General features: G+C 37.2%; 1 protein-coding gene across 9 annotated transcripts in view; it reads right to left on the reverse strand.

Annotated features, from left to right (window-relative positions):
* Nucleotides 1-23,500, reverse strand: part of Rabgap1l (RAB GTPase activating protein 1 like) — a 566,460-nt gene that overhangs the window by 401,300 nt on the left and 141,660 nt on the right. For all 9 annotated transcript variants that reach the window (XM_042258403.2, XM_042258404.2, XM_076547797.1 and 6 more), the window contains 2 exons: nt 9,815-9,908; nt 1,254-1,404 (listed from right to left, as the gene is read on the reverse strand). In XM_042258403.2, the coding sequence (XP_042114337.1) occupies nt 1,254-1,404; nt 9,815-9,908 (245 nt within the window). The remainder of the gene's footprint in view (nt 1-1,253; nt 1,405-9,814; nt 9,909-23,500) is intronic.

Here is a 23,500-nt window from a genome sequence, read left to right on the forward strand (position 1 = left end):
CATCTTCTTGTGATTTTGGTTTTTGTTGTTGTTTTCTTTTGTTTTTTTCCCCGGCAGAAATGGCAGCCTCTTGTTTCTCTGGACCAGCTAACGGCAAGCTAAAAGTTAGATCACCATTTTACTCTTTCGGTGCTTCCAATGATCAAGTAACTTAGATCCTTCAATAAATACGCTTCGAAATGCTTGTTTTCCTGACTACACTCTCTTTGATGTACTTGTCATATGTCACCTTGCCACAAGGTTTCTATTCTATGTCTAGTGTTATATTTGAAAGAGAAAGAGACAGAGGAAGAAATACTTAGTTGGCCAAACTTGAAACAAAGAACATACTACTCCATCTTGCTAAGTTGTATTAAGACTTATGACACCAGCTACTAAGTAAGAGTGACCACAAGTAGAAGATTTTACTAACTTTATATATACCTTAGCCTTATGCATTCTACACAGACTGCCATCCTTAAATCTCTTTCAGGTCATGGCCCCAGGATACACTTTGAACAAGGCAGGAGACCACCAGTCTGGCCACTTGGGCAGGTGGGAGATTTCCACAGCAAAGATATTGCCATCAGTGTACTTCATTTTGAATAGTTACTACCCTGGTTTATTTTGTCCACCTGACAAAATTATGCTTTTCCTGATAAAAGTACAAGGGACTTAATGGAAGACAAGAACTTACTGATGTGTGTAACCCCTACACTGCCTCCCTGAACTACACTGTAGAGGCATGTTGTTTCATTTGGGGATGGGCCTAATGGCTGGTTGTAAGTCAGGGCTGTCTCCTTTTGTTATGGGAATGGAACCTAACTGGAGGATAACCTAGGTGAACAACCATAAGCAGAAACTTTGTCCACAAGCCTAAACTTCAATTAGGATACCAAATTTTCATTCCTGCAGCTTCCACAGGCTTGGTTAGTACACTATCTTACATGCATACTGGAGGCACTGCGCCTTTACTGAAAATCAGCTTTGTGTAACTTAGTATTTCCTAAGCAAGTTTATTAGCAAATCCTTTACAACATCAATTTTATTGCTTCAAGTTTCTTCTTCAACAGAATTTTAAAATGAAATCAAGTGTTCAAAACTATAGGCACTGTTTACCACTACCCTGCAAATGTTCAAAACAGAATAAAATACTGACAACACATACCAGTTATATATTTTTAAAGGCGTTCAAGGTACTGATGAGTTATTGGAGCTCTGAAAAACATGATTTGATGTTTCTTCATCAAAATATTATTAAAAGAATTTCCTACCTTTGTGATAAGAATTCGGTATCTATCCAGCATTGCCTGGTTGTCATGGCATCCTGCTAAAAGCTGCCATACTTCTGCCCTTAATGCCTCAGGAACACCACTCTTTACCAAAGTGAATAGCCCTTTTGGTCGGCCACCAAGATTATTGTGCCTGAAGAAAGAAGAAAATAAACCATTCACAACCCATGTTCTGAACTGCTGCTGTTATGGAAAGAATATTTATTAGTTTATGTAAAAAGGATAAGCCTGGATCAAAAGAAAATTGACTGGGAGCACTAAACAAAAGTAGAGCCTAAACCTCAGTGACATCTTTATTTTTTTCTTTATTTCATCCTATATTTTGATGAGCCATGTTATTCCATCTTTAGGCAAAGGGGTTTTTTTTTCACCCTATCATTTATATTTTTTAATTTTTCTATCATGATTATGTATTAACATATGTATTAGTTTTTGTTTAGATCCAACATATTACAACATAAAAAAGAACCATTTAAATCCCCTGAGAGAGTTGTACAGCACTAGAGTATTTTGCCAGAGAATGAGCTGAGATGTAGGAACCTCTCATACCTTAACAATACCCACTTCTTAACAGTCAAAGCTGGGCCAAATGCAGAAAGTAGTCCTACTATAGTAATGAAATATGCACACTTCAGCTTCTTACAGTCCCACATCTTGACCCAAGGATTGCCTGGGAAGCTACTTGTCTTGTTCACCTAATTTGGAACACTGTTTCAGTTTAAACTTAAGCACAAAGGACCATCTGGATTTAAAATACCTAAGGGGAGCCTTATGCCAAGAAGAGATCCTCATTGCTGTCAATTCTAGATTTGTCTTGCTGGCCTATTTCAACTACAAGCACTTCCTAAACTGTGGACTTTAGTCTTTCCTACAAAAACCAAAACTTACACAACTACACCTTGCTAGAGGGATAGCTTCTGTTTATCAGTCTTATCCTTTTCTCAAGGGCTGTTTAGAACCAGAGCAAAGGCAAACATCTGCTGTCTAAAGCCAATGATCACATAGTAGTTATGTTATAATGTCAACAGCCATCTGGTCAAGAAATTGAACTACAGTTCCAGTCTCATGAATGCAAGTCCATTCTTTACCTCTTTCCTGACCTAAAAGCTATAGTCCAGGCCTTTTCTGCTCAGACATTTCTCAGTTCTTGCTCACTATGTCATAGAGCTGACCCTGATGCAACCGCCCAATTCTAAAACTTGATAATGTATCCCAGTTTGAACTAACACACCAGGCTCTAATTTCAGTTTTAAAATTGAAAAGTCATGGAATCCATATGTCTGTTTTACATAATTGGTATCCCACATACTTCTCCAAATTATGCACACTCTTCTATCGCCAGCCCAGACCCAAGTTTTGGCATCTACTTCTAAAAATGTGTTCAAAGGTTTTTTTCCCCCTTCATATTGTCATAATCTACATATCTTTGGAGAAAATCATAATGTTCCAAACTTACATAATAAGTTCAAGTAAACTTATCACATCAGGATTTTGTGTAAATCATCACATTTATGACCATCCTGCTTTCATTCAGCTACATTTCCGTGTGGAGAGGATTGGGACAATTAGACAATGGATACTGGTAAAAACTGATGGACGCAAGTCAAAATGAAGTAGAAAGAGTTAAAAGATAACAGAATTATCATTATTAAAGAAGATGATTATGCTGTTAAGGGACAGGATTCAAAATAGTATACAGTTATTATTTTAGATACATACTATTTTAACCTGCTTTTAAACATACATATGAAAAGAATTTGGAAGAACATATATAAAGTACATATGTATGTAATAAAATTAAGAAAGTCCTTTAATTTTTAATTTTTATATTATTTTTAAATTAATTACAGTGATGCTAATAGTTTTAAGTAGTCTTAGACTCAGTTGGATAATGAACAAGAGAGCTTCTAGGAAGTTCCAGGTATCAAATAGTTTATTCAGTTCTTCTCATGAACAATTAGTACTTTTCTGTGGTCATATTTTGTGGAATGCATATTAAACACATTTGCTCCAACTAATTAAATTTAAATTTATTTAAATATATAAAGGTAATTTTAATTATATATTTTATAATTATATAACATGTATATAAATGTATAACTACATTGATACAAATATAATTATGCAATTAATATTTATAAAAAATAAACAAAGGAAGGAAAGCAAGAGAGAAGGGAAGGATAAAGAGGGGATTTCCAAAACCATAAACTATAGAACTCCATGCAAATGGTGCTTTACCTTAATAAATCAAAAAAGAAAAAGAAAACTTCATGTGAACCTATCATTCCCAAGAATTTTAACATTTCTAAACCTAAAAAAGACAAATGTTTAAAACAGAAATTCTGAGAATGATCATTTTTAAATTACTAATCTTCTATAACAGACACAATTTCTCTAGGTAAATTTTATGCTTTTTAGTATCTATTGCCATGACTGAGGTTTAATAATTCAAATGAAATTATTGAGAGCCGCTGGTAGCCAAAGTCCATGGGAATATACAGCAGTGACAACTAGTGTTCAGAAGGTCAACCTATCAGAACTAAGGGTTCTGTTAGAGGAAACCATCACACAGGCGTTATGGAATTACTGCCTTTTGAATGAACTGGCTGTCTCTTGTTGTAAACTTCTTGTGCAATAACAGCAATGATTCTCCCCATTTACTGTGTTTTTTTCCATGTTATGTGTACATGTAATCTCATGACTGCATTTCAATCTTGGGCACAGCTTTTCCTATACATTTGGGGTAATTGGACAACTGCCCCAGCTGTGTTTACCCCTAACATATATCTGGCTAGGGCCATTCCCCGGACAAAAGGATTTCAGCAAAGATACCTTTTTCCAAGTTTTCCAAAACTGCACTTAGATAAACATTAGCTCATCTCACTCACAGATAGAGAAAAGAACCACTAACAATTAAATCCTCAACTCCTTACCTTCACCCCGGTTATTTACCTAAGACCCTAACTTAAGAGATTTACTGCTCCCATTCCTGGGATGAAGTTTTAGCCATTTGCTAGATACTGAGTTAAGGCAGTTACTTCCCACTGACTCAAGGAGATTGCCTCCAGGCCAGGCAGGCAATAGGTACCATGCTACTTACTTGTGCAAATTAAGTTTTTATTCCTCCTCAGCCAGGTGCTTTTCCTAAATTTTCTCCTCAGCAATTACTCTGAGTGAAAGTGCTTTTACTAACCAAATGCTACATGCTATGACATAGGGTGCTTAGCCACCTAACATATGTCCCCCTCCCTATCAGAAAGCAGCTGCAGCTGGGATGAGTGGGAAAAGTGGCACCAAAGACAGTTTACTTTCTTGTGACTTACTGACCCCTAACATTTTACCTAGCCATTTCTAGATTATAGTTTGAGCACATAAATTCCCTAATGATCTTAGCCTTTAGTTGACCCTACCAGAGAACTCCCCTTTAGCCACTCCCCTTTGGGGTTGTAATTGGAAGCTGACAATTAACTGCTTTATGTGTGGGTCCTTATCACCTCTTTCTGAGACCCTGAAAACTTGAAGCCTCACACTGCTTTACCAAAGAATTACTGTGTGGGTATATATACTGGTTCTCTGAGAGCACGAAGAGGATGGATGGAGAAGAACAAAGATGAGGACGGAGATGGAAAGAACTAGGTAGAATGATGAGAGAACAACAGAAGGGACCGAGAGCAGGAGGGACTGAGAGCAGGAGGGACTGAGAGGACCTAAGTAAGAGAGCAGAAAAGAAACAATGCAGATAGAATAGCCATATAAGAATAAAGTGGATGAACTAAAGAACTCAGTGTGTTTAGATTCATTGAATATTCCTAAGATTTGAATCCTCAGCTGGTTGGTAGACTCTTCCGCGAACCCTGGGAGCAAACAATTATGAAATAAAGGATATGAAATGAAAAACATCTAGCAAGCTTTGTAAGGGGTTAAAAATCAGTTGTCTTAGTTCCTCAATACAGTTCCCTTGTATTCTTCTAATGAGTTTCTTGAATTAAAATATATGTTATTAATATAATATTGGTATTAATGTTTATCAATATCTAAAGTAATATTAATTAAATACAAGTCAAAAATACTGTGTCTTATTTCTTTAAAAACATATGATAACTGAATTTTAGCTGAGAAATCTTCTCAATTCTACCTCAGAAGTCTTCAGTTTAGAAATTGTTCTCCATACGTAAGGTTCATCAGTTTGATAAGAACCTGATCAATGCATACAATCAAACATCTTTATTAATCAATTTGTCCCTTCCTCCAGGTTACAGTACTAAAAAAGTAAAAGCATTACCATATATAGTAAAGCACACTTGTAGTCCTAGCACCTGGAGTAGCTAAAACTGACAGACAAGAGTTCAAGCCAAACATAAATCCTATCTCAATTTTTTTCAATTGTTTTTTAAATGAACTCAAGGGTAGAATGCTTGTCTGTCATGTTTAAAGACATGAATTTAATCATCACTACCAAAAAATTTAATATCGAAAAGTAATTATTAAAAATACTAACAATATCATCTTAAAGGAATTTGTGGGTGTTTTTTTATTTCAGTGCCTACTAAAACTGGATGGGTGGGAATATGATTAATTATTGTCATTTTTCTATTGTGTATATATTCAAACTTTCCACTGGGTCTATAATATCTGCAATAAGCACTTATCAATTATAACACAACTATCTGTTAAAATATGTTTGCCTTTATAATTTGATAAAGATTGAGAGTAAAATCTAGCTCACATGCCATCTCTCAATTGTCAGTGGCCACTAGAGTTCCTAACAAAAGATGATTAAACAAAAAAGACATTAGATGAATGAGTCAATTGTTAATGGTTTTATAAAATAGAAATTAAAGTAAGAGCCAGACAAAAATGAAAACTGCAGATACATAAAGTGCTCATGGAGTTGAATCAACAGGAACTTGTAAGAAAAATATTTCATGCATGGGTACTTTAATCAATACTCAATAAATAGTTTTTATTTTCATTTCTCTGATGGCTAAGTTGAATTTTTTTTAAACTTGGCTATTCATATGTCTTATCTGGAAATATTTAGAAATTTTGCCTCTACTTCTTAGTTCTTCATTTTGTGCCAGGGAGCTATATGTCTACCTTTACATTGCAAGTTCTGACAATTAATATACAAACACTGAAACAGATACTGTGTCTTCCTACTTTATTCTTTATTTTCAAAACTGTTTTGAATGTTACTGGCATAATTGGATATCAATGTGTAGAAGGCTGCAAATAGATCCATATCTGTCACCGTGCACAAAACTTAAGTCCAAGTGGATCAAGGACCTCAACATAAATCCAGCTACTCTGAACCTGCTAGAAGAGAAAGTAGAAAGGAGTCTTGAACGCATTGGCATAGGAGATCACTTCCTAAATATAACACCAGTAGCACAGACACTGAGAGAAACAATCAATCAATGGGACCTCTTGAAACTGAGAAGCTTTTGTAGAGCAAAGGATACAGTCAACAAGGCAAAGCAACAGCCTACAGAATGGGAAAAGATCTTCACCAACCCCAAATCTGACAGAGGACTGATATCCAGAATATATAAGGAACTCAAGAAATTAGACATCAAAACGACCAACAGTCCAACTGAGAAATGGGCTTTAGAACTAAACAGAGAATTCTCAACAGAGGAAACTCAAATGGCGAAAGACATTTAAGGAATTGCTCAACATCCCTAATCATCAGGGAAATGCAAATCAAAACTACTCTGAGATACCACCTTACGTCTGTCAGAATGGCTAAGACTAAAAACACTGAAGACACTTTATGCTGGAGAGGATGTGGAACTAGGGGAACTCTCCTCCACTGCTGGTGGGAATGCAAGCTTGTACAACCACTTTGGAAATCAATATGGTGCTTTCTTAGAAAATTGGGAATCAATCTCCCCCAAGATCCAGCTATACCACTCCTGGGCATATACCTAAGAAATGCTCAATCATACCACAAGAGCACTTGCTCAGCTATGTTCATATCAGCATTGTTTGTAATAGCCAAGACCTGGAAACAACCTAGATGCCCTTCAACTGAAGAATGGATAAATAAATTGTGGCACATATACACAATGGAATACTACTCAGCAGAGAGAAACAATGAATGTTACAACCAATGTGCATTTCATATAAATTTTAGGGATTGGCCGGGCAGTGGTGGCGCACGCCTTTAATCCCAGCACTCGGGAGGCAGAGCCAGGTGGATCTCTGTGAGTTCGAGGCCAGCCTGGGCTACCAAGTGAGTTCCAAGAAAGGCGCAAAGCTACACAGAGAAACCCTGTCTCGAAAAAAAAAAAAATTTAGTGATCAGCTTAGTAGCTATGAAATATTCTGCTGGAGATTTTACTGAAGTTTACCTAAGAAGACAGGTTACTTAGGAAACAGCAGTAATCTCAGTAATATTGGTTCTTTCAGTCCATGAGTTCTTTCATTGCTGTTTTCCATTGTTTCAAAGCATAAGGACAGCAGTTTGCTAGATTTCTACACAAGTGTTTCATGGTTTTTTGTTTTATATGTTTTATGTCCTCCATCTGACTTTTCATTGCTAGTACAGTCATGTAGAATTAGTGTATTTGTATTCTGTAAAACTGTAAAATAAGGCCAGGAGTGGTGACGCATGGCGTTAATCCCAGCACTCAAGAAGCAGAGGCAGGCAGATCTTTTTGAGTTCTAGGCCAGCCTTATCTACATGGCAAGTTCCAGGGTAGCCAAAGCTATAATGGTGAGAATTTAGCTCAAAAAAAGAAAAAAAAAGTATATAAAACAAAAGTTAGGTTTTGTTTGTCTGCTTGTTTTATACAAACTTTTTGAGTTTTTTGAAAGTGAAAATTATGTCTCTGAAAATAAGATACCATTTTATATTTTTTTTCAAATCTTATTTGTCTCTTCCTTTTTAAAAAAAAAATTATACGATAAAAGATAAGAGTAACCAATCAATAACTGATTTGACTTAAGGCCCACTCCATGAGATGGAACCCATACCTGACACTGCTTGGATGATCAAGAACCTGAGACTTTCCCAGGGACTTAGAATAAAACTAAGTAATACTGGTCTAAAAACTAGACATATAAATGAATGAATGAATGAATGAATGAATGAATGAATGAATGAATGAATGAATGAATGAGGGAGGGTAAGGGAAAGGAAGGGAGGGAAGGAGGAAAGGAGAAAGGGAGAGAGGAAGTAGGAGGGAAGGAAGGAAGGAAGGGAGGGAGGGAGGGAGGGAGGGAGGGAGGGAGGGAGGGAGGGAGGGAGGGAGGAAGGAAGGAAGGAAGGAAGGAAGGAAGGAAGGAAGGAAGGAAGGAAGGAAGGAAGGAAGGAAGGAAGGAAGGAAGGAAGGAAGGAAGGAAGGAAGCCACTTCGCCTCACCAATTCCTCAGCTGATCCTGTTTCCTCAGACTGGAAGCCTGAGTCATCATCCAAATGCATCTCAGTTGAATTGCTGCTCAAAAGCCTAAAAGCTTAACCAGGCTAGTTCCTGGTTTTCACACCTTTTATACCTTTCTGTTTCCTGCCATCACTTCCTGGGATTAAAGGCTCTTGTTACAACACCTGGCTATTTCCAGTGTGGCCTTGAACTCACAGAGATCTAGACAGATCTCTGCTTCTGGAATGCTAGGATTAAAGGCATGTGTGTCACCATTTTCTGGCCTCTATATCTAGTGGCTGTTCTGTTCTCTGACCCCAGATAAGTTTATTAGGGTGCACAAAATTTGGGGGAACACAATATCACCACACTTAACAGTTCGCCTTTTATAAATATTTGGTAGAATTTTCTGATTAGGTTTCAAGCTTTCTTTGTTAAGAAAAAAAAATGTTTAAGTAGCAGTGAGCATTTAACTCAATTGGGGGAATGCTGTAATGCTAGCACTTGGGAAGTGGAAGAAGGGGCATCAGGAATTCATGTTATCCTTGGCAAAATTCAAGATCAGCTTGGCTAGGTGAAATACTTTCTCAAAAATAAAACACAAAAGGTAAGAAGGAAAATTATTTTAATAAAAAAAATGAATTTAATGATACCTAACCATTCAGGTTATTTCATTTCGAGAATACTATGGCACTTCAGACCTTTCCCAGAATTTTTTCATTTAACCTAGCTTTCAAAGTTTGGGTGGGAGAAATGACTTCTGAAAGGAACTTAACTAGAACCCACACTGGGTGAAGATCTAGACAGACAAACATAAAGGGTTTCTATAAATCACTTTTAATTTTATGTTATTAAGTATATCAAGGGCCTGTGTATTCAGTTAGTAAAGGCCCTTGCTGTACAAGCCTGGAGACTGAGTTTGGTACGTGAAACACACATAAAGGTAAAAGGAGAGGACTGATCCACAGTGTTGTCCTCTGAGCACCATACACACACCGTCACACACACATATCATGCATACAAAACACATTAAAAAATTAATTTAAAGTATACTCAGATATTAAGATAGCTTTTAATATTACAGTTTAAATTTTATTTATTGACAGATTTTTAGTCAGTATAAAAATTAACACTAAATATGTAAATGTAAATTTTTGAATAAGAAAAATAAATTCTTACCATCTTCCTAACAATTCTCCCCAAGAATAGAGGATCTTCTCAGGACAGTCTTTTGACACATCACCTGTTCCACTTGAGAGTTCGTTATCACTCTCTACAGGGAAAAAAAACAGACATTATATAAGTATTTTCCAAATCATAAAACATAAGACATGGCTATGTATCTACCAAAAATAAACACTAGTGCCTGGATAAAATTGTCAAATAATTTTATGAAAATTCTCATCTGCAGATAAGACTCTACAAACAGCTGTATTAAATAACTTTACCCAAAGATAATAGTTTAAAGCTGGTTGTGATATCAGCAGATGGTAGAGTAAGAGAGCTTGGTCTAATTCCTTCCTACAAACAGTTCATCTACCATCTATCCACACGTAAGAAAACTTGAGGGAAAAGCTAGAGATGCCCATCTAGCAAAAAGAACTAAACAAAACCCAAATGACAAGGGTATTGGGGACAGTCTCACTCCATCAGTACTTCCTTTCTCCCTTTTCCACATGAGCACACAGGGTTGGAGAGGGCTTCCCAGTGCCCACAGTTTCTGCAGAGAAAAAGAAGGCAGCCAGCCAGCCAGCTTCCTGAGCATCACAATATGTTCAGCGGCTTACTGGTTACAATTTACTAGAAGAATGGCATGGCTTGGCCACCTGATGCATACAAAGAAATGAAAAACAGTGCATAGATCATGATGGTACTCTTGTTCCTGCCATCTGTGACACTTTTATGAGAGACAACAGCCAACACTGTGCCCTGTAAATATATTAAGTATAAATTAAAACAAAATAAACATTTTAAGAAGCTAAAGATTTTGTAAAAATTTACACCTGATGAAGTGCTGAGAATAAGCGACTGTTGAGTGCCCAGTCCTAATGGAAGCTATCACACATACCTCAAGCCTGGCTAAGGAAACATGGGTGAGGAAAAAGGGGAGAAAAGAATGGAAGAGCTGCAAGAGGTGAAAGAATGCTGAGAAAGGCTGTTTTCTGGATGTGATGAGGCTGTTGTGCAAGTGAACTCATAGCAGCTGTAGCTACCTACAGAAGGCCTGAATAAAACTGAACCCATCAACATTTCATCAAGGATGGGAAAGGTTACATGAGATAGAGAAAGACAATATAAGGACACAATTTATCTAAATTATAAAAGGGGATTCGGCATAGAACTAAGGAAGAAAGGCTAGCAAAGCAATGTCTCAATAATACAAGATAGTTTAAAATTTTGTCTATCAGAGCACAAGTACCAAGACTTATCAATGCTGTTCCAAACTGGTAAACAGCTCCCACACAAGGATCTATGTGAAGAACAGAGCTTCTTAAGACACTACAAAAGGCAATAATCCAACATAAAATAATTCACATCTGGGATATACTAAACAAACATTCATTTAACTAATAAAGGTTTGTTTGGGCAGGCTAAAAGACTTGGTCATAACCATTCACAAATTCAGAAAAATCAAAACACATGTACACACAGAGAAAAATGCTTAACTATTTTAGAGTAATAACAGATAAGAATTGGGGCATTTTATTTAAAATCTGAGCATTGCTCTGGACAATGGAATGAAGACAAAAGTGTGACCTACTCTGTAAATAGCTCATATAAGCAACTCTGAAGTTAGTAACAAACTCAACACAACAAACAGAAATGAGAGGTTTTGTTCTGAAGCTAAAGCAAATAAAGTTTCGCTGGTATCGGGGAACAGCAAGTGCTAACACAATCCAGTGAAGACTCAATACTACAGAACCCTAAAGAACCAGCCCAGTAAACAGTTATCCCATATAATCCTGTACTCTCACAGAAAATTAGACACTTTTGTGAAAAGAGGCTATTAAAAATTAGAGTGAAATAGCCGGGCGGTGGTGGCGCACGCCTTTAATCCCAGCACTCGGGAGGCAGAGCCAGGTGGATCGCTGTGAGTTCGAGGCCAGCCTGGGCTACCAAGTGAGCTCCAGGAAAGGCGCAAAACTACGCAGAGAAACCCTGTCTCGAAAAAATAAAAAAAAAATTAGAGTGAAAAACAGATTATAATTAGATTATCTGAGGTAAACAAACAGAAGTTACCCTACTTGATAGATTTATATCAAGTCTAAGTACTCATAACCTGGTATTCAATTAAGCAGTATGGAAGACACCATCTTATACTCTATTCTGATACATAGTAAATAGTATGTGGAGGTTTCAAAGTATTTGATGATCATGTACATGCTAAATTCAGAACCTAAGAAAGGGGAAAAAACAAACATTCATGGACATCTTAAGCCTTCAGTATAATAAAAATCAAAGTACTGTGATAAAAGAATCATTTGAATTCTTATTAATCTTGGTGGTAAAAGAATACCTAAGCATGAAACAAAACAAGATGCAATAAAAATAAGGAATACGTCTACCTATAAATGAAAATTTTCAATTAACTAATGCAAAAAGTTTCCAACATATAACAAGGGGTTATTTTCTCCAATATACTACAATTTTACTAATAAATAAAGTATAAACCACTAGAAATTGAGCCAAGACAAGAACATAGTACAGGTCATAATACATAAAATATAAGCACCCAATGAAGATAATCAAGAAAACTCTATTGTAATTTTAAATGCAAAATGAAACAAAACATATTGACTAGTTAAATTGGCCAAGTATAAACAAAAGCATAGAAGAATAGAAAAGAAGATCAATGGAAATGGGATGTAGCTTAGTGATAGATGGTTTGCCCAACAAGTACAAAGCCCTGCGTTCAATCCCCAGCACTATGAAAACCGCAGGGGAGGTGAGTGAGAGAGGAGAACAACAGAGAGAAGTAAGGGAGAGTAGAAAGGAGGAAAGAGGGAGGAGGGGAAGGGAAAGAGGAAAGTGAGGAATGGGGGAAAGGAGGGAAAGGGACTAATGTCAAGCAATAGCATTCCTTTATGGGTGAATGCATATACCCATGGCTGTTCCAAGTGATGTGGATATTGAATAATCAGCACTGAACAAGACATCTATACCAAACCCCTCTAAGGCTCAGGGGACATTACAGAATAGGGATCAAAAGGAATGTAAAAGCAGGAAGACAGGAAGAAGGAATGGGAAATCCTACCTTCTGGATATGGTACAGCCATCACAACCACAAACTCACAGGAGCTGCAATTGCCTACACTGACTTCCACACAAATAGGCCTGCCAATAGCCCGACATGGATGAAGGAGGAGCTCAAGGGGCCCTCCCCCTAGCAGCTGAACTACTGGCTACAGATATATTCTGGGATAGAGAAGTTGTTGCCTTTAGTCGCATATCCACTAGTGAACCCACCAGGATCCAATGAATACCACACCCATGGCTACACAGATAGCCCAGGTTAAACTCATTGGGTCACAAAGCAAAACAATAGACATGGATATGTGTGGGAGCCCATTTTCAGGTTCCTCGTGGCTTTACCCAGCAGGTCCACATAGAGGGTGATTAGGACCACGGGCTTGAGTGCAGGTGTCTGAGATGGTCTGCACTTGGCTGTGCTGGGGGAGGAGGTCTTTTGCTCCACCCCTTGGTGTCTCTATAAATACCCTGGGGCAGAGACAGTCGGGGCCCGTTAGAAAAGGTTCCAGGTCATCCTTTATTTTCTGTTTATCTCTCCAATATTCTCCACAATAAATCCTTCTATCTAATATTTCCTGCTGCTCACACTCAAGAAAACTCTGGGGAGCTGTGGGGTTGGTGGGTAAACGCCCCACAGATACGGGAAATGGATTTGTAAGTAGGAGAGGTGTTGCTAGAAATATAAAGAAAATCTAGAAAAGCTGGGCAGTGGTGTACATGTCTTTAATGCCAGCACTCAGGAGGCAGAGGTAGACAGATATCTGAGTTCGAGGCCAGACAGGTCTACAGAGCAAGCTCCAGGACAGTTAAGGTGAAAGAGAAACGCTGTCTTGAAAAAAAAGAAAAGAACTATACTGTTATGAAACTGTCAAAAAATAAATTTAATTAATAATAATGAAATAAAAGGCAAGTGTTTATTAAAATTCTTAATCCATATATTATATTTGATCCAGGAACTCTTCTAGAATCTTACCTTACAGAAATACATATACACACACCAGAAAGATCTATGTAAAAGGATTTTTGTTGTGATAATGCTTGTAATAATAAGAAATTGAAAATTAATGACAATCTATTAACACAAGTTTTATTAAATATAGTACAGTATATCTGTTCAAAGTAATCATACCAAGTAGCTTAAAAGATTCTACACAGGTCAATTCTGCTAATACAAACATCTGCAATCCAAATGCTTCTGGATTATGGCACTCAAAATTTCTCATTTGAAAGCATTTCAAATATTTTGGATTTCCAGATTTGGGATGGATAACCAATGAAGCCTAGACAAATACCCGCCAGATCCTAACAACTCCACACAACCTTAAACACTTCAGGTTGAAGCATTATATAAAGAACATTTTATGTGTATGTAATAACATCTAAAACCATTTAAATATGCTACTTAGTGATGAGAAGCAAGTTTGGGATTGACATGATATGATGCCAAAGACCTTTATAAATTGGTGAAAATATACATTTAACAGTAACTATGTAGCAGCATTTCTCTTCCTACATAGTAAGCACTAAGGAAATATTTACAGAATATAGTTTTCACTTTTTTTTTTTTTTTTTTTTTTTTTTTGGGTTTTTCGAGACAGGGTTTCTCTGTGTAGCTTTGCGCCTTTCCTGGAACTCACTTGGTAGCCCAGGCTGGCCTCGAACTCACAGAGATCCGCCTGGCTCTTCCTCCCGAGTGCTGGGATTAAAGGCGTGAGCCACCACCGCCCGGCTAGTTTTCACTTTCTAATGTTATAGTTCTAACATAATCTAATACTTTGAAAGTAAAGATAATTATGAGACAGGGATTTTTATCTTTTGAATATTCTCTATTGCCATATATTTTAAAATATATTACTATAAACCCTTACTAATGAGTCATAAAATTATTACTGATAACAGTAATGTATTTTCTTTCTGGCAATCTCCCATTACTTTCCATGACAAACAGGAAATCAGAACCTTAAAAATTCAGACTGGCAGAAGAAAAACACAAAAAGATGACAAGAAATAAACATAGTTTTAAATAAAACCTGATTCCTGAGAAGCAATTACAGAATAAGTGGCAGTAAATTAGCAAGTCAAGTATTTGAAAGGAAAAAAGAATTTAATCCAAGAAGACATGGGTCCTGGTTTGCTGCTTTGTTGCTGTGGTAATATTATGACCAAATGCAAGTTGGGAAGAAAAGGACTTATTTCATCTTATACTTCCAGATAATAGCCAGACAGAAAACTCAATGTAGAAACCTGGAAGTAGAAACTGAAGCAGAGGCCATGCAGAAACCCTGCTTGCAGGCTCACTCCCAGGGTTATATTCAGTAGCCATTCCAGCTTGGATCTGCAAGTTCCAACCCCCATTGAGACTCTGGCAACTGTCACGCCTACGAGGCGGGGCCAGGGGAGGCGCCTGGAGACCAAGGGCTGGATGGGCCAGTGCTCTCTCTGTGCCAGGACCCTGAACGTTGGAGGTGGACCAAGCAGAGCTCCGGGGGAACACCGCTGGACTGCGATACACCTTCCCCAGACCCTGCGACCTACCTATCAGTTAATTTGTGAGTTACGCCATTAAATAAATATCCTTTTAACTACGTGGAGTGGCCTTAATAATTTCACCAATATCTGGCGCTCACGTGGGGTAAATTCCAAAGGCCAGGGCGGCTACCCACTACAACTCTCTTATACAGCCCAGGCCCACCAGGAGGCACAATCGAACTTGCTGGCTTCATTTTAAAAAGAAAAACAGAAACACAAAGTTGTGGGGATTGAAAGGTATACCTAAAGTTGTAGTGGATCTGGGAGGAACTAGAGGATAGAAATAAGGATGAAAGTGAATATAATCAAAATATATTTGATCCAAGACCTTCACTTCTACAATCTTAGTGTTTTATCAATAAAGTATTTTAATTATATTAATAAAATTAATTTTAACAAAACATAATTTTAAAATCAGTGACCTTGAGTATACAAGCACCTGTATGCAGACACAGAAGGGGAAGTAGATTGATAGCATCATTGACAGCTCATAAATATGAAATAACTGGGAGAAAAACACTGCAAAGAGAAAGGCGAGGAACTAGATCATTTCCCTAAAAACATGCAAGCACCCAAGTTTGAGGACTGTAACTCATCAGATGAGCATTTTATCTTTTGACTATATGTGTGGTTTAAGGATCCATCAAAGATTTTAGATGGAGTTAGGTGACTTTGAAAACAGTCTCAAAGTCCTCTGCAGAGTTAGAGGAGCCTTCTGAGAGGATATGCTTAATTTAGGAAGTAGGATACAACATACTTAACTTCACACCTTTCCATAAACACATTCTTCAGTTTCTTTTCAGTGTATCTATCTACTTCAAAAAAGCAGAGTAAAATAGTGTACTCTGGGTAGCATCAGGCCCATGCAACCAAAAAACTATTTTCTTAAATCTAAGCCTATCTAAAACAACGTCTTAGTTTCAAAACAGAAAAATAATGAAGTGAAAATATTTACAAAGTACTATCCACAGCCTGGTATACCATTGCACTTAAGTGTTAGCTACACATCTTCATTACCACTACAACTGAATTTCTACTTTTCTGCCTATCACTTCAAAGTAACTAGAAAAATATTCCAAGTTTCTTTAACTCTTATTATTCACAGATTTTAACATGAAAGCACAGTTGCCAATTGTGCAGCACCAAGAGAAGGAAGAGATCAAATTAAATTTTTAGATCCAACAAAATAAATATGTATGATACTTCAATTGAGCTAATTAAGCATCCTCTCCCAAGTCTGGCCAGTCTGCTTTGGGGAAAGAAGAAAAAAAGAAAGTATTCCTGTCAGCAAGGCTTCCATCCTACTCATGAAAGGGAAATTTCAGAACTAGATACTATAAAAGGAGTATATGTAACAAATATAATATATATATAATATATATAACATATATAAGCACTAACACACAAAATACAAATCTTATTAATTGAAAATAAATTATGTTAGGATAAAAGGAGTATAAAAATGTCACCTTTTTCTTTGTCCTAAGTTGAAGTCTCTTGTTACACAGCCGAGACTAACCTCTAAACTAATAACTACCCTTCTTGAGCCTTCCAAGTACTTGGATTATATAAACCAAATAACATAAACTTATAACTTAACTTATAACATAAAAATGACATAAAAAAAGAAACATAGAAAAAATGTGGCAACTGTGAGTTTTCAGAGATTTTTTTCTTTTAATTTTGAGTAAATAAATTCTTGCTGAAAAAATAGTAATTACTTAAAACTATAAAGTATTCTAACTACATAATTTGAAGGTAGCAAAGAAGCTTATAAATCATGTACAGTATACAAATCTGAAAATTTAATTATGACACCTGTCAATCTAGAATAAAATCAAAGTTATTTTCATTTATTATTAACTGTGGTGGGCATATGCCACTGTGTATGTTGTGAACAGGGCAGAGGACAACTTTTAGGAGTAGTTCCTTCCTTCTACCATGGGATCCAGGGACTGAACTCGGTGACTAGGGTTGTGCGGCAAGCACCCTTACCAAAGCCACCTCTCTGGCCCAGTAGCAAAGTTGTTTATTTTGATTATGTTAACATAAACAATATCATTAGGACAACCCAAAACTAAGGCTGAATACGTATGACCTTACATATAATGTAAGGTTTAATGCCAAGCATAACAGAGTGAGAATATACTTGATCTACGTGAAAGCTGACATACTTGAAAAAAATCATTAAGGTTAACATGAAAAGATTTTCTTCAATTTCCAAACTATTATAACATTCCTCACTATCAAAACCAAGGTGACTTATGAGAAATAATATGTTCAAAGCATAGGAAACCACAGTCTGAATTTTCTTTTCCAAGTAAATTATCACCATTTTCATTCTGAATCTAGTTACAAGTTTCTAATTAATAACCTCTATAATTGCTAAGCATAAGTGATTAACAAAAAATGTGTTATTAATCAATGAAAAGTGCCAATGATACTCAAGAGAACTAGGGCAGCCAATATACCCTGCCAGAAGGACAATTAACAACATTAAGTAACCTGCTTCTTAATCATAAATCTTGTATATAAATTTTTAAAACTTTTTAAAATTCAAAAACGTCTATTTGAATTTATTGCTCATGCCTATTTTCACAACAAATTGAAGAGTAAAGAAAAGGTGCTCCTAGAATATTAATAGAATGAACATATATAAACAGCTATAAGAAAAGATTATTTTCAGACATGTCATTCAAGGAAAGACTTCTTTTTTTTTTTTTTTTTTTTTTTTGGTTTTTCAAGACAGGGTTTCTCTGTGTAGCTTTGCGCCTTTCCTGGAACTCACTTGGTAGTCCAGGCTGGCCTCGAACTCACAGAGATCCGCCTGGCTCTGCCTCCTGAGTGCTGGAATTAAAGGCGTGAGCCACCACCACCCGGCTAAGACTTCTTTAATGTAGCAAATTAATTAGAAAAAAATAAGTTGGAGATAATCAGAAGCAACGAGATGTCAGAGCAGAGAGCAGCTGCTCAAATTTAACCACCAGCATCTATAGACTAAAAGGCTGGAGATTTCTAAAAATCACGCTCTTGAATCAGGCATGGAACTCTGTTTTAGAGAAAACACCCACAAAGCAGTAAGAAAGGGAAGTGCCTACATAAGTTAAGACAGCTGTATAAAATCAGGCCATCAAAAGAGTAACAATGATCAGGCTAGCATCTACATTCAGACTTTTATACAATTCTGTTCCAAAGCACACTGTTAAATAGAAATAATACTGAATTACTACACAAATTAGACAATTAAAATGATAAAGAAAAACTAATTACCCAGATCCATCTGTATACATACAAGGAGAGGGAAGGTAGTCAAAAAGGAGAGATGTATAAATGGTAGAAGATGTTATGCAGGCTGCAGTCTTACTCAAATGTGAAGCCTGTGAATTGCCATAATGACTGGTGTAGCAAGATTTACCCACTGGTGCAATACTGGCACAAATGTTATCAGGGTAACCAACCTATTTCTGCTTGGATTTAAATCCACTACAAAGAAGCAAAACCTATTCTTGATACTGTACATCTTGTCATGAAACCACAGTTGAGGAACTCACAGGCCCCAAAAGTAAACATATTATATTTCTGTCAAACGGACATAGTATCATACTGACCTCTAAATGCACAGCTTTCTACCTATAGATTAGTGCAGGTCTCAGACCTTATCATAGGTTTTATTGTGCAGTGACAGTGGTTAACACAGAAATTCACAACTTGTCAAAATGCAGAAAGTAAGTGTTAAGTGGAATGTTCAAGCCATGAATGGGACATCTATATCACAATTCTTCCTAATGTTCAGGAGTAGAAAGATTTTAATGCCCAGAGGTTGAAGAAAATGAAATGAAAAAGTCCTCGGGACATGACAGGATGACTGTGCTCATAAACTCAAAGCAGCTGTGGTTGCCCACACAAGATCAACACAAGATCAAGCTAGTCAACATTATAGCAAGAAGAAGGAAGGGGTTCACAAGCATCCTTCTAACTGAGAAGTTATGGACATTTGATGGCTACTATGGGAGGGAAGACTAGTTTTCTTTAATGGTGTGTCCCCTGGTAGGTCTACCACACTCCAGTGAATAGCCCCACATTCATCTCCTCACAAGAGGCAACAGACAGTCCAACAGAAGCCCTAATGCCAGTCAAGGGAAATCTCTCTATAATATAGGCTATTGCTGCTGCCTTTGGTTGCCTCCCAGAACTTGAAGGTAAGAACCTATTGTTGAACACCCCACATATTTTAGCCATAGGACTTGGAAGAATGGAGCTAGAACTGGCTCTCATGAAGGTTCTATACAAGCTTCCAAGGGAAAAAGATTATCAACAGTTCTGCCTGGCTGTAAAGCCTATGAAGCACAGCAATGACTAGCAAAACAAGATATCCCCAAGGATGCAATGATGACACATATCTTTGGAACAACCAATAGCTCCCTAATTGAACTTAACACAACTCCATAGGAAGGAGTACCATAAATCTAGCTAGCTACCCATGCCTGCTAAGGTCACAGACCCTAGATGAGAATTCACCATTGCCACTTTCCTAACCCAGTGTAATTCCTAACTGCATTCTAAATACTTATCCTTATACCCACAATGAGAATAGTTCTTTCCTCTCACCAAAGAAGCTTCTTTCTGCAGCAAACAGAAACATTACAGAAAACAACTGACCATGGGGTGTTCAATCCCAAATGACACATCTACATTACAACCCCCCATACCTAAGGCTCAGGGAACATCATGTAAGAGAGGGCAGAAAAAATGTATAGCCAAAGGACCACAGGTAGCTTTTTATATATGACAAGGAAGTTGCACATATGAAATCTCAACAATACGGCTGCTTAAATAAGAACTACACAATGATAACAGTTGGCATGTCAACATGAATCGGGGGGAAAAAATCTCACAAGGCCCTACCCTGCATGAACAGATATAGGCAATTTATGGCTTCTCAGAAAGGACAAGTCAATTTTCTCTAGGGACAAGCCCCCTGACTGCTGTGGATATCCTCTGTATGCTGTGACTGTGTTTCTCTGATTGGTTAATAAATAAAATGCTGATTGGCCAGTAACCAGGCAAGAAGTATAGTCAGGACAAAGAGAGAGGAGAATTCTAGGAACAGGAAGGCTGAGTCAGGATTCTCCAGCCAAACACAGAGGAAGCAAGATGTGAAGGCAGAACTGGGAAAAGGCACCAAGCCACATGGCTAAACATAAATAAGAATTATGGGTTAATTTAAGTGTAAGATCTAGCTAGCAAGAAGCCTGAGCCATTAGGCCAATCAGTTTTAATTAATATAGCATCTATGTGTTTATTTGGGTCTGAGCAGAGAAAACTCCAACTACACCCTGACAAATTATCCGATCCCAAGTGGTCAGCCCTAAACAAATACACATATGAACAACACTAAATGGACTCAGGAAACTATATTTATGTGTGTGTGTGTGTGTGTGTGTGTGTGTGTGTGTGTGTGTTACAATAATTTAAGAAAAGTTCATGAACTTGAGAGTATAAGGAGGAAGAGTGAGATTGGAAATAATATGAATATAATTCTCAAGTATGAAAATCTCAAAAAAATTAAAAAGATACTAAAATTTGAACTGAAAAAAATAAATCAGAAAAAAAAAGCTCTGCTCTCTGTGTAATGGTCTGTAAATCTGCCTGCTTTCATCTGTAGACCAAGTTCCTTATCTAAGGGACTGCCTTCCAGTCCTCACTGAATTCTTCAGTCTATGAAAATATTTGGCAACTGGTAAGCACTGAATGATGTCTAATGGATAAAATAAAATGCTCAATATTTTTAGCTATAATAGTCTACGTCAATTGCCTTCTTGATATTTCCACTTAGAAACTCCTAATTTAAAGACAAAATTCCTAAGCCTTTGAGCCTCGGCACTATCTCTCCTGGAATGTTCTCTCACCCTTTTATATATGGCTTCCTCCTGTCACTCAGATCTCAATTGAAATTCCACCTCCTCCAAGAAACTTTTTGATGAAAATCAAGGCTAAAGTAGATAGTGAGACACACTACCAAAAAACTACTTTTAATTGTCTAAATGGAACATGAGTTCTTGATATTTCTGATATATATCATCTCCACCTTAACTAAAAACAGGGAGAATTATTTGTGTCAGCAGATTCAATACTATCCCCAGAGTTCAGAGACTTCTGCAAGGGCTCAAAGGATTCTGAATACAGTCATATGCAAGCTAAGATTTATTACAGTGAAAGGATACAGAGCAAACCCACCACAGTAGTAGGTTCAAGAGGTGAGGTCATGAAGAAAAGCACACATAAGCCTCTAAGAATCCACTCCCAATACAGTCACACAGAACATACTTAAACAAACATTGAAAAACTGACATGTATAATGCATTATCTACTACTAAAGTCCATGATAAATCCATGTCTGCAGTATTTTTAAGATTTATTTTATTATTTGTGTGTGTGTGTGTGTGTGTGTGTGTGTGTGTGTGTGTGTGTGTGTGTGTTTATCTGCACATGCATGCAGGTGCCAAAAGAAGCCAAAAGAGCGTGTCAGATCCCATAGAGATGGAGATTACAGGTGGTGGTGAGATACCTTGTGTCAATGCTGAGAACAGAAATTCAGTCCTAAGAGCAGCAGGCATGTTTTAATTTAAAAAAAATATATATATATACAATATGGTATTTCCCCCTACCCCAACTGCTTCAAGATTCTCTTACTTCTCTATCCATTGAATTTTATGTTCTTTCTCTCTCACATACTTTTCAAAACAAAAACAAAAAGCAAGACACACACACATACACACACACACACACACACACACACACACACACACACACACACAAACTCCACAAATATGAAAAATCAAAACAAACAGGCAAAAGACCAATAGGACAAAAAATGACCAAACAAAGCAAAATGAAGCAAAAAGTTCACAAAAATACAACTGAGTTCACTTTGTGCTGGCCAACTATTTTTGGATATAAGCATACCCTGGAGCATGGTTGGTATACCCATTGACAGTCCACTGGAGAAATCTGATGTTTCCCTTTGCCAGCAGACAATTGCAGACAGCTTCTTGGTTAGGAGTGGTATGTCCACTTCCCTTCTCAGTACTCACACACATGAGCAAAAGGGAAGAGCAGCAAGCATCTTAACTGATGAGCCATCTCTCCAGCCCCAGTGTCTACGGGTTCTATTGGAGTTGGTCATGTGAGTACCTCTGCCAGCACATATCAACATGCCACAAACAGGGAAAGGAAGGTGTTTGGTATTAACCATACTGTTAGCTCAAATGTTTTCAGTTCAGATTTCAGTGGAGCACTTACGAACTAATGAGAATCCTCCTAAAATCAAGATTCTCTGATACCAGTCAAAGGCTAATTTTGCAAGCAGGCATCCCCAAGAACAGCAGTCTGAAATCTGATATATTAACTCCTTTATGAACATTTACTCATCACTGCTGCACCTAGCAGATCAACACAGTAAAAAAAAAAAAAAAAAAAAAAAAAAAAAAAGTTTCTGTTTTCTAAGTCTAACTTTTAAAAACATTTGTATTCTGCGCCTTAACTTATACTCGCCGGGCAGTGGTGGTGCATGCCTTTAATCCCAGCACTCGGGAGGCAGAGGCAGGTGGATCTCTGTGAGTTCGAGGCCAGCCTAGTCTACAAAGTGATTTCCAGGAAACAAAAAAAAAAAAAGAACCTATACTCTAGAGAAAGATGAATAAACAAAGGCTGTATTTATAACACAGTATTTTAAAAATCATTACCTTGGTATATTTAAAGAATGATTAGAGCAAGATGGTGGAAGGATTAACCCTGTCTCCCTGTGTAAGGGAAGACTGCCTAAGAAAGAAGGGCTCACTTCAGCGGTCTCCGAGGAAGTATCACCAGACCTTGTGCCAAGATGAAAAATTATGATCTCCAAAAAAAAAAAAAAGTCTGTCAAACATAAATACATTTTAACTTATTACACCACATCAAGTAAGGCTAATGCTAATGAAGCATGAAGCAGGCCTATGTGACTGAGTCAGCAGGGCAAGCACTCAAACACCTGGCAGAAAGAAAACCTTCCTGAGGAAAGGCGATAATCAACCCCCTTCCCTCTAG

Source organism: Peromyscus maniculatus, chromosome 11 (genome assembly GCF_049852395.1).
Source record: "Peromyscus maniculatus bairdii isolate BWxNUB_F1_BW_parent chromosome 11, HU_Pman_BW_mat_3.1, whole genome shotgun sequence".
Lineage (NCBI taxonomy): Eukaryota > Metazoa > Chordata > Mammalia > Rodentia > Cricetidae > Peromyscus > Peromyscus maniculatus.